Source organism: Mirounga leonina, unplaced genomic scaffold (assembly GCF_011800145.1).
Source record: "Mirounga leonina isolate KUSES-001 unplaced genomic scaffold, KU_Mleo_1.0 Mir_125, whole genome shotgun sequence".
NCBI classification, from domain to species: domain Eukaryota; kingdom Metazoa; phylum Chordata; class Mammalia; order Carnivora; family Phocidae; genus Mirounga; species Mirounga leonina.
In genome coordinates this window covers 30,438,362-30,452,266 of record NW_023270305.1, presented here as the reverse complement: position 1 = coordinate 30,452,266, position 13,905 = coordinate 30,438,362, and the positions used below count along the sequence as shown (strand labels likewise).

Here is a 13,905-nt window from a genome sequence, read left to right as displayed (position 1 = left end):
TCTTGATGGTCCTAAGTCTGCCTTACTTTTCTTCAACCAGTGTCTTGAGTAATTATTTCTTTAACACTATGTATCCTTTTATGGTTATTTGACTTGCTAGAGAAATAAAGTTTTTTACTTTTCTAAATGCAACTGACTAATTACAACTGATTAAAAACTAGATTTCAAAAGGTTGGATGTTAACCTAGAGAAAACTGATGTCATGAAAATGATAAATTATTTTTGTCTGAGGAGACAGCTCTAATGCTTATAGTCTTATTGCTGTGTAAGACATTAACCAATTATACATCTTATTTAGCGATCTTATTCTGGCATTGAAAGGTGTGTGTGTGTGTGTGTGCGTGTGTGTAGACATTTGTCTTCCTTTGGACCAGCTTTATCATCTGGTTTTGTCGTTAATAAGTAAATCTTTGACACGTGTTCATAATATATATGCATGATAACTGTCTTAATTTTTTAAAAAACTTACACCTTAAAAATATAAATGGAAAAATTTCACAATGGAAAGACAAAGAAGAGTGAATAAAGACACACATATCCAGCCATACGCTGCTTACATGAGATGCAGCTCAAACAAATACACAAAATGATTGGAAGAACAAATGCAAAGGAGGAAGACGTGTCAGGCAAGTGCTGACAGGAGGAGGAATGATATGTAATATCAGAAACACTGAATTAGAGGAAAGAGCACTTTCAGGGACAAAATCCAACATGATAAGTGACACATAACAACCAATTGTAAGACTGAAGATCCTAGACTGTGGAAATATATTCATATCAGATTCATTTGTTTTTGTGAATATCTTCTGGGAGCCATGGGATCAAGGCAGTGGGTACGCTGACTGCCAGTTTGCCTCAGCACAGGAGATGGGTGGGTCTTGGGACTCAAGGAGGGGCCTGTCCCTTGGGACTCAGGGATCAGTAGGGGCTGAGAGAGAGGCTCTGGTGGTGGTGGTAGTCTGAGAGGCGAGGAGGGTCAAATCATACCTGACATCATGAATGTCACTGGAAGGGCAGTGCCTCCAAGCCTCTAATTTATGTTCACACTCACAAATGTTCATATAGTAGGAACAGTCTGGTCAGGTTGCTGTTATTAAGTGGAATGAAATGCTTTCAGTCTACTGTGTCCATTTCTTCAAGATTCAGCGAGCAGTGAAGCTTGTTAAGCCTCGCTTGAGTCAGGTGCTCACCCCTGGGCTAGGAAAGAGGGCGCCCCAAGACATTCTCACCTGACTGTATCCAATTAGAAAGGAGAAATTCCTCAAGAGGTGAGGTCAGTGTTCTCTTAGAAGAGGCAGGGATGCAGTTAGGAAAGGGAACATCCATTGTTCTCTGTTCCTTCCATGTATTTTGAACCCAAAGCTGGTGAATTATGATATTTTGACTAGATGAGTTCTTACTCACCATTGTGCTTTCAGTGACTAACAAATGTCTGGCATCCAGACACGTTTACATATTTATTGAATAAATGGATGAAATGAACAAGGATTTTCAGGAGTCAGGGGAATCGGTTTTCTCTTTGCTCTGACGCCCTCTAGTCTTTGGTAGTTTCTGAAACCCTGGAAACTGACGGTGGTGCCTTAAACTGGGATTGTCTTCATGACAGCTGACTCTGAAAACCTTTTAGAATGAATAGAAAATAGACTTGGTGCTTCCTTGGAGGGATTTTGTAGGTCATGGACTGTTGGAACTGGAAGCGACAAACTGTGTCCAGCTCCATTCATAACAAACAGGAGAAAACTGGGTCTCTAAGACAGGAAATGATTCACTCAAGGCTACATAGGTAGGGAAGGACTGGGACGGCGGAAGAACCAGATGACTTGCCTCCCAATTAAAGCACCTCCATTACATTTCCTGAGGTGCTTGACAAAATACTTGCAGACCAGGAAAATTCTTTCCACCGTTGCCGTCTGGTCCAAGTCGGAGGGGACTTTTTAATGCATTTTCTGAAATTCAGTAAAAGACTGCAACACGGACATATGTTTCTTTTTTCAGCATGACAACAGCTGTAGGACTCAGTCAGGATACCACACACCATTTTTAAAGCTGGAAAGAGCTCTTAACTATTTGACTTTTATAACTGAGGAAACCAAGGCGCCCTTTTAATGATATTAATGTTGCAGGCACACAGTCAGGGTCTAAACCTTTGCCTTCCAAGAACCAGTCCAGTGATTTTCACTAAATGGGGCTGATGCAGCCAATCTGCAGAATGCTTCCAGTTGGTGCAAGAATTATCTTTAGGCTGGTGAGTGTAGTAATTAAGAGCAATAATAGCTACTCTAATGGATATACTCCCAAGCTTGAACAATTTAATGTATTAGAAATTTATTTTTCACTTGTATAAAGTTCTGACAGCAGAGGGTAGGTTCTCTTTCATGCTGTGCCTGAGACACACAGGCTGACAAAGACCATCTTCAGCATAAGGCTTCTGTCATGAATTGCAAGACTACTGATTATGAAAGAAAAATCAATCTCAGAATCACTGCCACTGAATTGGGCTGGACCCAGACTAATGTGGAAGCTTTGGGGATGAGGAGCTTTATACCTAATAAAGTTCTCCATTGCTGCCAAGGAGTCCATGGCCATTTAAGGAGAGAGAAAATTGAGTGAACACAAACTCTCCAAGTGGGTCACACAATTACTTTGGTAATGTGATTTACCATACTTCCCACATCCTGCCTTGTTTCATGGGATTTTGTAATCAGATTCTAATCTTTCTGCTAGAGACTGAACAACTTCAGGCAAGTGACCTCATCCAGGTAGTTAGGTATTCTCCATTGTGCCTTGATACTGAGTATTCAATGATTGCTCTTTTGAATTGAATTTGATAAATATGTGTGCTTGAGAATATATCACATTGAAGCTACTTGGATATATAATTTAATTAGGAAAAAAATTAGAATTTTTATGGATTCATCAACAAATGTCTTTTCCTTCCTTCCTTCACCCCTTCCTCCCTCCCTCTTTCCCTCCCTCCCTCCTTCCCTCCCTTCTTCCCTCCTTTTTTTTTTTTTTTTTTTAAAGTCCAGGCTGGTATTGCAGTGGTCCAGTATTACGCAGATGGCAGTAACATAATGTGAGCCCATGAGATATGACAAAAGACATGATGATATGTATCGATCCCTGAAGAAGGTGGAGAACTAGATATCTTATGAAATATTTTCTAGATGGGTTTGGAGTCTCTCCTGCTCAGTGTCATGTGAGCTTCATTCCAAAAGGTGCCACAGCCTATTTATATCTCCAGAGCAGTAGGACGGTGACTAAGGTGGGAGACAAATTGTAGCATTGAGACTTACATGGAATAATCACACAGAAAGAAGATGATAAATATAGAAAGTCCTTCCTTCTAGACAGGTCTTTTCTGTTCTAGCCTGAGAGATTACTGCTGATTTACCACGGGACTTGGACTTGACTCCTTCCCATAGTGTTGGCATCAGGACAGATGGTTGGAGTAAAGGGGGTTGTCCAGCGGGTTTGCAGGTGGTGCTCTGTATGAGCCCATGCGCTCCAGTTAGGTTATCCCTGCTCAAGCAGAGGGAAGAAAGTGCTGGAGATCAACACAAAGGATAATCTATAGGGAAATAGCAATAGGCACTGGATTCATATACCAAGAAGAAAAGTGCATATACTCTTGAGTCAGAAACCATATGGAACTGACAAAGAAATGTCCAGGATCAGATGGATTCACTGGTGAATTCCACCACATAATTATAGAAGGATTGATACCCAGTCTTTCCAAACTCTTCCAAAAAGTAGAAGAGGAGGGAATATTTTCATACTCATTTTATGAGGCTAGCATTACCCTAATGCCAAAACCAGACAAGGACGTTGCAAGAAAAGAAAATTACAGGCCAATATCCCTGATGAACACAGATACAAAAATCCTCAACAACATATTAGTAAACTGAATTCCACGATGCATTAAAATCATCATGCACCATGGTCAAATGGGATTTATTCCAATTTCCTAATTGGAAAAGAAAAAGTAAAATTGTCTCTAATTGCAGATGACATGGTCTTAGACGTAGAAAACCCTAAAGACTCCACCAAAAAACTCTTAGAACTAATAAGCGAATTTGGTAAAGTTGCAGGAAACAAAATCAATATACAAAAATCAGTTGTGTTGCTATACACTCATAATGATCTGTCCGAAAGAGCAATTAAAAAACAGTCTCATTTACAGCCACATCAAAACGAGTAAGTCCAGAACTATGAGAGGAGACATTTCTGTTGTTCCAGTCACCTGTATGTGATGCTTGTTGTGGCGGCCCTGGGATACTCATACAGGTGGAGAGACCATGAAGGGACTGTGGGACCTGAAGAATGACAGGAAACTGCCTGGCTTTTCCTTTTGTCTTGTAAATCACAGACCGGGTTCTGGAGCAGTTTGCAACCCAGCAACACAAACGGACATAGATGGATGCTGGCTCTCTCGATAGAAGGACTAGGAGAGGGGCAGCCTAGAAGAACAAAACATTTAGACAATGACCACAGAGACAGCCAAATGTCACAGAAAGGATTGTGGTCCCACTTTTGCCTATGCCAGTGAAGGCCAAGTGGGGAGCCCAGCTGGCTACCCTCACCAGGCTGTAAGGAGGCACCCGACCGCCTGTGGGGATGGTGTCTGAGAGGCCTGAGTGGGGAGCCTGGACTCTCATCCCTGCTGCATGGTGAGGTGACAAGGATGTCCATCCCCCAGTGCTAGTGGAGAGCACACAGGGAGCCTGGAACAGCAACAAGGCACTCTTCCCCCTTTGTCTTAGTCCGTTCTTCCTTGGGCTGCCCTAACACAACACGGGACGGGCAGTTTATTTTATTTTTTTTTAAGATTTTATTTATTTGTCAGAGAGAGAGAGAAAGCACAAGCAGGGGGAGCTTCAGGCGGAGGGAGAAGCAGGCTTCCCTCTGAGCAGGGAGCCCGATGTGGGGCTCGATCCCAGGACCCTGGGATCATGACCTGAGCCGAAGGCAGACGCTTCACCGACTGGCCACCCAGGCGTCCCGGGACGGGCAGTTTATCAACAACAGAAATGTAGTTCTCACAGTTCTGGAGGCTTGGAATTCTAAGGTCAAGGTGCCGGCGGATTCAGTGATGAGGTCCTACTTCTTCCATGGATGTTGTTTCGCTGTGTCCTCATGTGGTGGAAAAGGGATGGGAGTTCTCTGATTCTTCTCTTATAAGGGCACTAATACCATTCTTGAGGGCTCTGCCCTTATGACCTAAACACACCCAAAGGCCTCACCTCCAAATAGGGTCACCTTGGGCATTAGGTTTTCAACATAAGAATTTGGAGGGGGTTGGGGAACGGGATGGAGAGGAACCTGAGTCCTGGGGCAGCAGTTCTATCCCTGAACCCCTGCCTCAGGTTCTGTGTGGAAAAAAACACTCCCTTCATGTCATCGGGCTTCTCTGGTTAAATTCCCACCATGGGTGGTCAGATGAAATTATAACTGATACAACTTTCTAATATTTTTCCTGCATTGAGGATTATAAGTGAGTTTGGTCTCTACCTTTCTTTATGTTGAGTCTTTGATTTTGGTATCAGGATTATCCTAGTCCCATGACATGATTTATATTTCTAAATAATGGTGGTTTGCCCTCCTTTACTATTTCCTGGATAAATTTTTTAAAACACAGAGGTTTTTTTTTTTGAGGTTTTGATAAAACTTAATTAACCATACATTTATGTGGACCTTGATTTAAGCAGAGTTACTGTAATGACAGTGTTTAGAGACAACCAAGGAAGTTTGAATAAAAACTGGGAATCAGATGATATTAGAGACTTACTTTTAATTCTGTACCATAGTATCATAGTTATTTTTAAAAGTCCTTATCAATTAGCAATGTACTAAAATTCTTGATGGATTGGCTTCAAAATACTCCTGTGTGTGTGTGTGTGTGTGCGCGCAGGGCGTGTATCCATCTTTGTATACGGTTGGCCATTTCTATAAATATTAAAAATGAAAATAATAGAAAAGAACAGTGTCACTGCTGTCTGACTCACGCCCGTAAAGTCAGGGTGCAGTGGTGAAGTTCTGCCAGTAGACGGCAGTGTTTTATAAGCCAACCAGCCTACATTCATGTATCTAATGGGTCTTGCAGGGATCATTGAGGTTTCTAGGTAACACATTTTTCTAGTATTACAAGCCAGGTGAGATTGTATTGCTTTTAGACCAAAAGCCATGGTAATATTAGAAGAGCAAAAAAAAGCGGGTATAGAGCAATCATAAATGATTTTTTAAATAAGTGATTTATAAGTCCTATAGAGAATTTAGATAGAATGGTAAAATCAACCCCTGTAAACTTATTACCCCTGTATAAACATTTGGTCTCTTTGTCTCTCTCTCTCTTTCCTTTTCTCTACTTCCACCTCTATTTCTCCATCTCATCTGCCTACCTGTATTTTTAACATACATATTTTTTCTTAGCATACATGTATTATATATATAAACATTTTATATATGCACTTTTACCAATGATTTTGGACTTTGATTTTTTTAAACACTTATTTATTTTAGAGAGAGAGGGAGAGAGAGAGAGCACGAGCAGGAGGGGCAGAGGGAGAGGGAGAGAGAATCTCAAGCAGACTCTGTGCTGAGCATGGAGCCCGACGCAGGGCTCAATCTCACAACCCTGAGATCATGACCTGAGTCAAAACCAAGAGTCAGATGCTTAATCAACTGCGCCACCCAGATGCCCCTTTTGGACATTGATTAAAGAAATTATATCATAAAGACCATCATTATAGATGGTGTAGTTCTATCTATAGAAAGATTAAGAGATTTTTTTTGTCTATAACAATTAAGCAACATTCTTCAACCAGTACCATTATATTTTAACTTAAATTGACTTAGGTTATCTAAAATCATTTTAGGGAGAGGCTGTGGAATATGATCTATAGAAATAATACAGACCCTGTCACTGGGCCAACTTGGGTTAGAATCCTTTCTTGTGTGATTGTGGACAAATTACTTAATTTTGTGGGGGCTCCAGTTTCGTTATTTTAAAAAGGCCTGTAATATGAGCATTTTTATGAAGTAACAAAATCTAAAATTAGATGGTCAATGTCAAAGAGCTAGTTTCCTTTCTCAGCAGGTCAAGATGACTCTAGAATTTGTGCACAAGTTAGTCTATTTATACTTTGCTCCTTCCTCCACAGTATTTGGGTTTAGTTAAAAATCTGTAATGACATTAGAAAAATAAGAATAAAAAGGCAGAAACCACACTGAGATAAAACAACAATGCTAACCATAAAGATTAAAACAGGTGTTTAGTGGTCCAAAAAGAAAAGAAAAAAACAAGATCGGACTTCAGTAAAAGTATACTTCTGCTCTTCTAATGACACAGGTACAAAAATGAAAAGATAAGCTGCCCGCTGAGAAACTAGTCATAAACCATGAATGTGAGAGAAGAATTGAATGCAGAATGTACAAAGAACTCTCACAGTCAATAGTAAGAAAACAAACACGCCAATAAAGACTTGGCCAAAAATTCGAACAGATTCCTTACCGGGGAAGATCGACAGTAAAGTGACAATACCAGGCTTGAGCAACTGGAATGCTCATACACTGCTGATGGGGACACACTTTGGGAAACTGTTGGGCGGGTTCCTATAAAGTTAAGTATACACCTACCTTATGACTATAGTCCTTTACTGGCTATCTATCTCGTCAAGCAAAAATACAGCCATAGTGGAATCTTACTCAGCAGTAAGAAGAATAGACTACTGATGACACACAAGCTGTGGGAATCTCAGTGCTTTCTACTAAGTGAAAGAAGCCAGACTCAAAAGCCTGCGCACAAGTATGGTTCTGCTTATATGACATTCTGGAAGAGGTAAACTGGAGGATCAGAAAACAGATCAGTGGTTGACCAGGACTGGAGAGAGGGGAGGTTGCCTGCAGAGGGACTCAAAGGCACTTTTAAGGGCGATGGATCTGTTCTCTGTCTTGAACATGGTTGTGGTTACATAGCTATGTACTTGCCAAAATTCATAGAACTATACACTAAAAAAGGCATATAGTTTTACCGTAGTAAACTATATCTCAGTAAACGTCATTTAAAAAATGCTGTGATTGCGCATAAAAGCTGACGCTGAGCTTCTTGGAAGCCAATGAAAAAGAAGTAAATGTGCTAACTTACATACTTCTATCTACAAGAAAAAGTTCCAGTTCTCTGTGTGACTAAATGTTTTCCTAGTATCAAAGTTGACAATTTCTCTCTTGGTGAATTGCACAGGAGTTGTGCATGGGATAATACTCTAAATAACAATTTCATAGAAATTACAAAAGTGGAATTCATACGACTATTTCCTATACAAATGTTGACTGTGGATAGAGGACATCAGGTGGTAAGGTTGGTGTGTGGCCTGGGAATCCAGTGGATTATCCACCCAGTGACCTTAGAGGGATTTTTCCTTGGTGAATGCACCAGAGCCAAGGGGCCACCTCTTAGCCTTGCTTGCTTATAAACCCCTGCTGCTGTTTCAGAGCTGGATGGATTCATCCTAATGTCAACCCAAAGGCCAATTTATTTATTTGCAACCAAAAGCCTAACCATCTAGCAAACTGGATGGTGGCATCCTCTGGCCAATACACTCGTTCCCAGCTTGAGGAGGCATGGTGAATAGTTGCTGGAATATCAACTCAGAGATTTGATTAGAACACCGACTCTGTGTTTTATGAGCTGAGTGTGACACTGGGTAAATTACCTAACTTTCCCTAAGCCTCAGATTTCTGAAATGTGGGAATAATAACACCTCTCTTATGAAAGTTGCTGTGAGGAATAAATAAAATAGTATATATGAATTACTTAGCATAGTGCCTGGGCATGTCATAAGTTCTTAGTACATATTCATTCTAACTGGGTAGCCTCACTTACAGCAAATTTGCAGATAGGTGGTTGATGAGCAATAGGTCTTTTGGATTATTCTCCTTTGAAACCAGAGTGATTCTTTTTTTTTTTTTTTTTAAAGAAACTAGATGTAATTATTCCCCTGTTTAAAAGTCTTCAAGGATTTTGCATTGCAGTTAGAAACTCCTTATCATATTCTCCTAGGTGGTTCTAATTTTTGGCCACCATGGTTGGAATCTCCTAGGGAACTTTAAAAACTACCGATGCCTGTTTTTCACCCCTAGAGATTGTGATGAAACTGGTCTGGGTGGTGACTGGGCATTGGGACTTTCATGAACTCTCCAGGTGATTCCAGTGCGATATGACCTGACCCCTCCCTACTGTCTAACCGCCTGTCTCACCACGCCTTCTCTCCCTTCAGCTCCAACCACCAGGCCTCCTTTCTGATCTGTGTGTTGAGTTCTTCCTCCCCTCAGGAGGACCTAGTGCTTCCTCACTACTGAGCCAGATGCTACCAACCCTTCCATGCCAACCCCACATTCCACCTGTTAGGACCCCGGCCCTTGGTCAGAACATGGCGTCGTCCTTCATATTGGGAATCTGGAAGTTTGGAGGGCTGGGAGTTTAACAATTAGAATCTTCTGTCACTGGTTGTACTTGGAAATGTGTGCATCTTTAGATATCAATTACAATATTCACAGGGCTAATCTGGTCTTCACAGTGAAGATGTGTAAGTCTGAGGTATTCAAAAGTCATCCAGGCTCTTTTGAGCCCTTTATGAAGGGTCAGGACCAGAGTGAGGCAGGTGATGCACTGGCTTCAGGCACAAAATTTAAGGAGGTACCAAAAAAAAAAAAACCCTTCAGTAATTCAGATAAATAATATTTTAATGCAATATTTAAAAATCAAAATTTATGCAAAAAATGCATGATGAAAAAATATCAGAATTGGAAGGAAAGACTGGCTCTATCTTGTGAATAAAGAAATATCAATGGGGACTGTTTTATTTCGTAGCTGTAGTGTACTTGAGAGAAGTTGATTCTGCTTGCTTTCTTGGGTTGTGTTTCTCAAACAAGGGTGATAGGGATTTCCAGAAGTATACAATTTGTGACGAAAATATTTTACAGTAAAACACAAATAGACCAATCATGGGAAAGAATGCAAAATTTCTATGAAAGATTAAAAGAAATCAGACAGAAAACTGAGGAAATGTTTCCTCAGAAAGCTTTAGGGTGAGTCCTCAGAATCGTGGAAGAGCCACATTTTGTTTATTCGGCCACTGGTGGGGTCAGTGAGTGCGAGAGGCAGGGTCATAAAGCTTGTAATTAAAGAACATCAGAGTACAAGGCAGTAGAGTTGGAATAATGTGCAGATTAGCTTGTGGCTGTACTTGGCTGCAAATTGGCCGGGGGGGGGGGGACTTGAAATAATGGGAAGAGCCTCAAGTCTGATGAACTTCGTAAATGACCTTACACAAAGCTTTCCTGGCTGAGCACCTGCTCCCTAGTGCAAAAGGAAAATGTTGGGACAGAGGAGGTGTAAGGTTCTTTCTAGTTTTAATATTCTGAGATATTTTAGGGGCACCTGGGTGGCTCAGTCAATTAAGCGCCCGACTCTTGATTTCGGCTCAGGGCATGATCTCAGGGTCGTGAGATCAAGCCCTAGGTTGGGCTCACCGCTCAGCCGCAGAGCCTGCTTAAGATTCTCTGTCCCTCTCTCTGCCCCTCCCTCGCCACTCATGCTCTCTCTCTTTCTCTCTCTCTCTCAAAAAAAAAAGAAATATCTGAGATATTTTGAAAGACAAAGGCTCCTGAGCCATCTTCCTTTAACATGTCAGGCATGAAGGTGACCAGCAGAGGGCAGCTAGTGCCCTCCAACCCCTCACCCCAACCCCTGCCCCGCCTTGTCTTTAAAGTAATTTCCCAAAATTTCCACCCACCCAGGAAGGAGTTGTGGTCCTATAAAGGAAACTGTGTTTGAACCATTTGACAAGAGCCAGTCCTGAAAGAGATTCTCCTTTTCTTTTTTTAAATTTTGTTTTGTTTTTACATCTGTAAACTAAAAAGACATTCTTAAGACATTTTCTTGGCTCTGGGACTTCACTCTCTCTTGGTTTGGCTCCTGCCTCACTGTCCACTCCTTCTCTCTCTCTTGCTGGTTCCTGCTCATCTCTCTGACCCTTACGTATTACCTGACAGGGCCTGGTCCCTGTTCCTCTATTTACACTCACGGCCTTGTGACCTCATTCTGTATCCGAATTCACATCCATATCCCAGACTGCTTTCCCTGAGCTCCAGACTCACGTATCCATCTGCCCAAGGGACATCGCCAGTTGGAGTTCTAACAGGACAAAATCCAATATGTCCAAATCCAAAGTCCTGATTTCTGTCTCCTCCCCCAAAGTTGCTTTCCCTCACCTTTCCTGGTCTCAGTAAATGACATTTCACATTTTCTAGTTTTCAGGTCTTTCATTTTTCTGTCCTAACTCACATCCCATATGTCATCAAAATGTATTTGTTCTATGGTTAAAATATGAGCAGAATCTAACCACGCTTCACTGCAGTCACCACAGGGTCTCCTGACTAGACTACCAAGAGGTAGACATGTTCTGGGCTGGATGGAAGTATAAAAGGATGTTAAAATGGGACTTTTGGGGTATTTGCTTTGTAAGATGCCCCAGAGGTCTATAATACTACAATAAGTATCAAGTGGACAAGCTTCTTACATTACCTGACCCTGAGTTGCTTCATACACCTGCAGGAACCGACTGCTACTGCTGTTCTCACCTCATTTCCCTGACCGTGCTACCTTAAGTACTCAGGTCGCAGCTGAAAGGCCCTGTTTATGTGAAGTCTCATGCTTCTCCTCTTGGCAAGCTTGGTCTCTGTGCTCATATGTCCTGGATGTGACTGTGGAATTTTGCGGACCGATGGTACAATTTTCACATTTTTTGTTTTTACCAAATCAATAACGATAATAGTGAGTTTCCTAGACTCTAAGACATGTCTTTGCTGTAGAACATTAGTATTACAAGTATGGAAATTTTGATTTAAAATCTGCACTAAAATACATTTATTCATTCTAAAAAAACCACTTTGCTAGTGCCAGTCATAGTTTGAGTCTATGCCTTCTTTCGTAATCCATGCCAGACTCATTACTTCCGAGAATTAATAAATTATTTGGAAGATTATCAAAGAAATACTCCTCGCTTAATGTATGGAATTGACTGGTGACTGATTTATATCCTGGGACATTGTACAGTATGTGAGCTTCTTCCGCAACCACCCCTCCACTCCCTTCCCGCGATGCAGAAGGGAGACATGAAGTCTCCACTGGGTGGGAGAGTCATCAGTGACCCAAATCTGCCAGATTATTGATTTCAGAGATTAAAAGCCTAGTAGATAGGCAATAGGTGGAGAGGATTTCAAGTAATATTAAAAAGAGACAATTCGATGGGTTGGCCTGATTCCCTGTCCACTAGGGTTAACCTTTCCAGTTTTCCTAAGAATGAGGGTTTCTCAGGGGCTGGGATTTCAGTGCTAAAGTTGAGAAAGTCCTGTGAAAACTGGGTCGCTTGGTCGTCCTATCTATCTGTGCATTGCTCTATGCTCTTGTGAGGAGGCCAAGGTTCAGGGAAGGGGAAAGAGATAGAAGTAAAGACAGTTAAGTGTTCCTGTGAGCCATAGAGAGCTTTGAGAAAGGAAGAGAAGTAATCAGAGTGGGCCATTGAGAGGACAGTGGGGAGACAGAAACGAGTGTAATGCTTGGAGTCCTTACAGGCTTAAGTGGTGGGGCATGAGGTATGTGAAGAGTGTTACCAGTCAGGGTTCTCCAGAGAAACAGAACCAGTAGGATATGCATGGTGAGAGCGATTCTGCGAATTGGGAGTGTGGGGACTGGCAAATCCAAAATCTGTAGAGTCGGCTGGCAGGCTGGAAATTCAGGTTAGTGTTGATATTGTAGCCTTGAGGTCGAAATTTGTAGGCTGTAACTCAGGCCCAGTTTCTATGTTGCCTCTTACGGAGGAATTGCTTCTCCTTTGGGAAACCTCAGTCTTGGTTCTTAAAGCCTTCAACTGATTGGATGAGCGCCCCCCCGCCCCATTATGGAGGTGTTCTGTATAGATAAATGTTTCTGTGATTTGGCCCCCATAACCGACCACCTGGGCCTGCATGCACATAGGCGGGCTAAAGAATGTTATTTGGGAGACTCGTGCTGTGTGAATAACCTTGGGAGCCTAATTGTTTAAAATATATTGGGTGGCCTCCAGCTCTGGCCCTTCTGTTCTGGACGCCAAGAGCTACAGTCTTGTCTCACATCCCCTCCTGCTCCAGGCGGGACGGGCCCCCCAGAATGGAATCCGGGAGGGGAGGCAGACACACATGGCTCAGGCTCCTTGAAAATATAGAAACATGATAACGTGGGGTGCCTGGGTGGCTCAGTTGGTTAAGCGACTGCCTTCGGCTCAGGTCATGATCCTGGAGTCCCGGGATCGAGTCCCGCATCGGGCTCCCTGCTCAGCGGGGGGTCTGCTTCTCCCTCTGACCCGCTTCCCTCTCGTGCTCTCTGTCTCTCATTCTCTCTCTCAAATAAATAAATAAAATCTTAAAAAAAAAAAAAAAGAAACATGATAACATGGAAATGCAGCTCGCTCCAAACTGCACGTAGGCGAACAAATGTTTAATTTCAAACCCCGTGTTTTGCCCTATAAATATGGCCCTTGTGGGGATGGTCAGCTGGAAGTGTCCCCTGAGGGGAGGACGCTCCGCCCAGGCGTCTCAATCCAGACTCCAGGCTGGCTGTCTCCACCGGGCTTCCCCAGCTGGTGAGGTGGGTTGTTGTAAGTACCCGATTCGATGTCACTTGGCCTTATTCTCATTTCTTGCCTGCTATTCCCTTCGTCTATGTGTAGATTCCTTTCCTCTTCTGTTTCTATTAGGTTTCTATAATAATCATAATAATAAAATTTTCTTTCCTTTTCGAAACCGAAACAGGGCTGTGGTGAATCTTTTGTGCCGAACGGGCGGGGACTCTGTGTTATGTAAGGGCTA

The 13,905-nt window shown here is 42.2% G+C and overlaps 1 protein-coding gene across 1 annotated transcript in view; it reads right to left on the bottom strand.

Annotated features, from left to right (window-relative positions):
* The window catches only part of LOC118007529 (immunoglobulin kappa light chain-like), a 57,487-nt gene that overhangs the window by 12,768 nt on the left and 30,814 nt on the right, over positions 1–13,905 (bottom strand). The window contains exon 4 of the mRNA XM_035000543.1: positions 12,211–12,216. Coding sequence (XP_034856434.1) covers positions 12,211–12,216 — 6 coding nt within the window. The remainder of the gene's footprint in view (positions 1–12,210; positions 12,217–13,905) is intronic.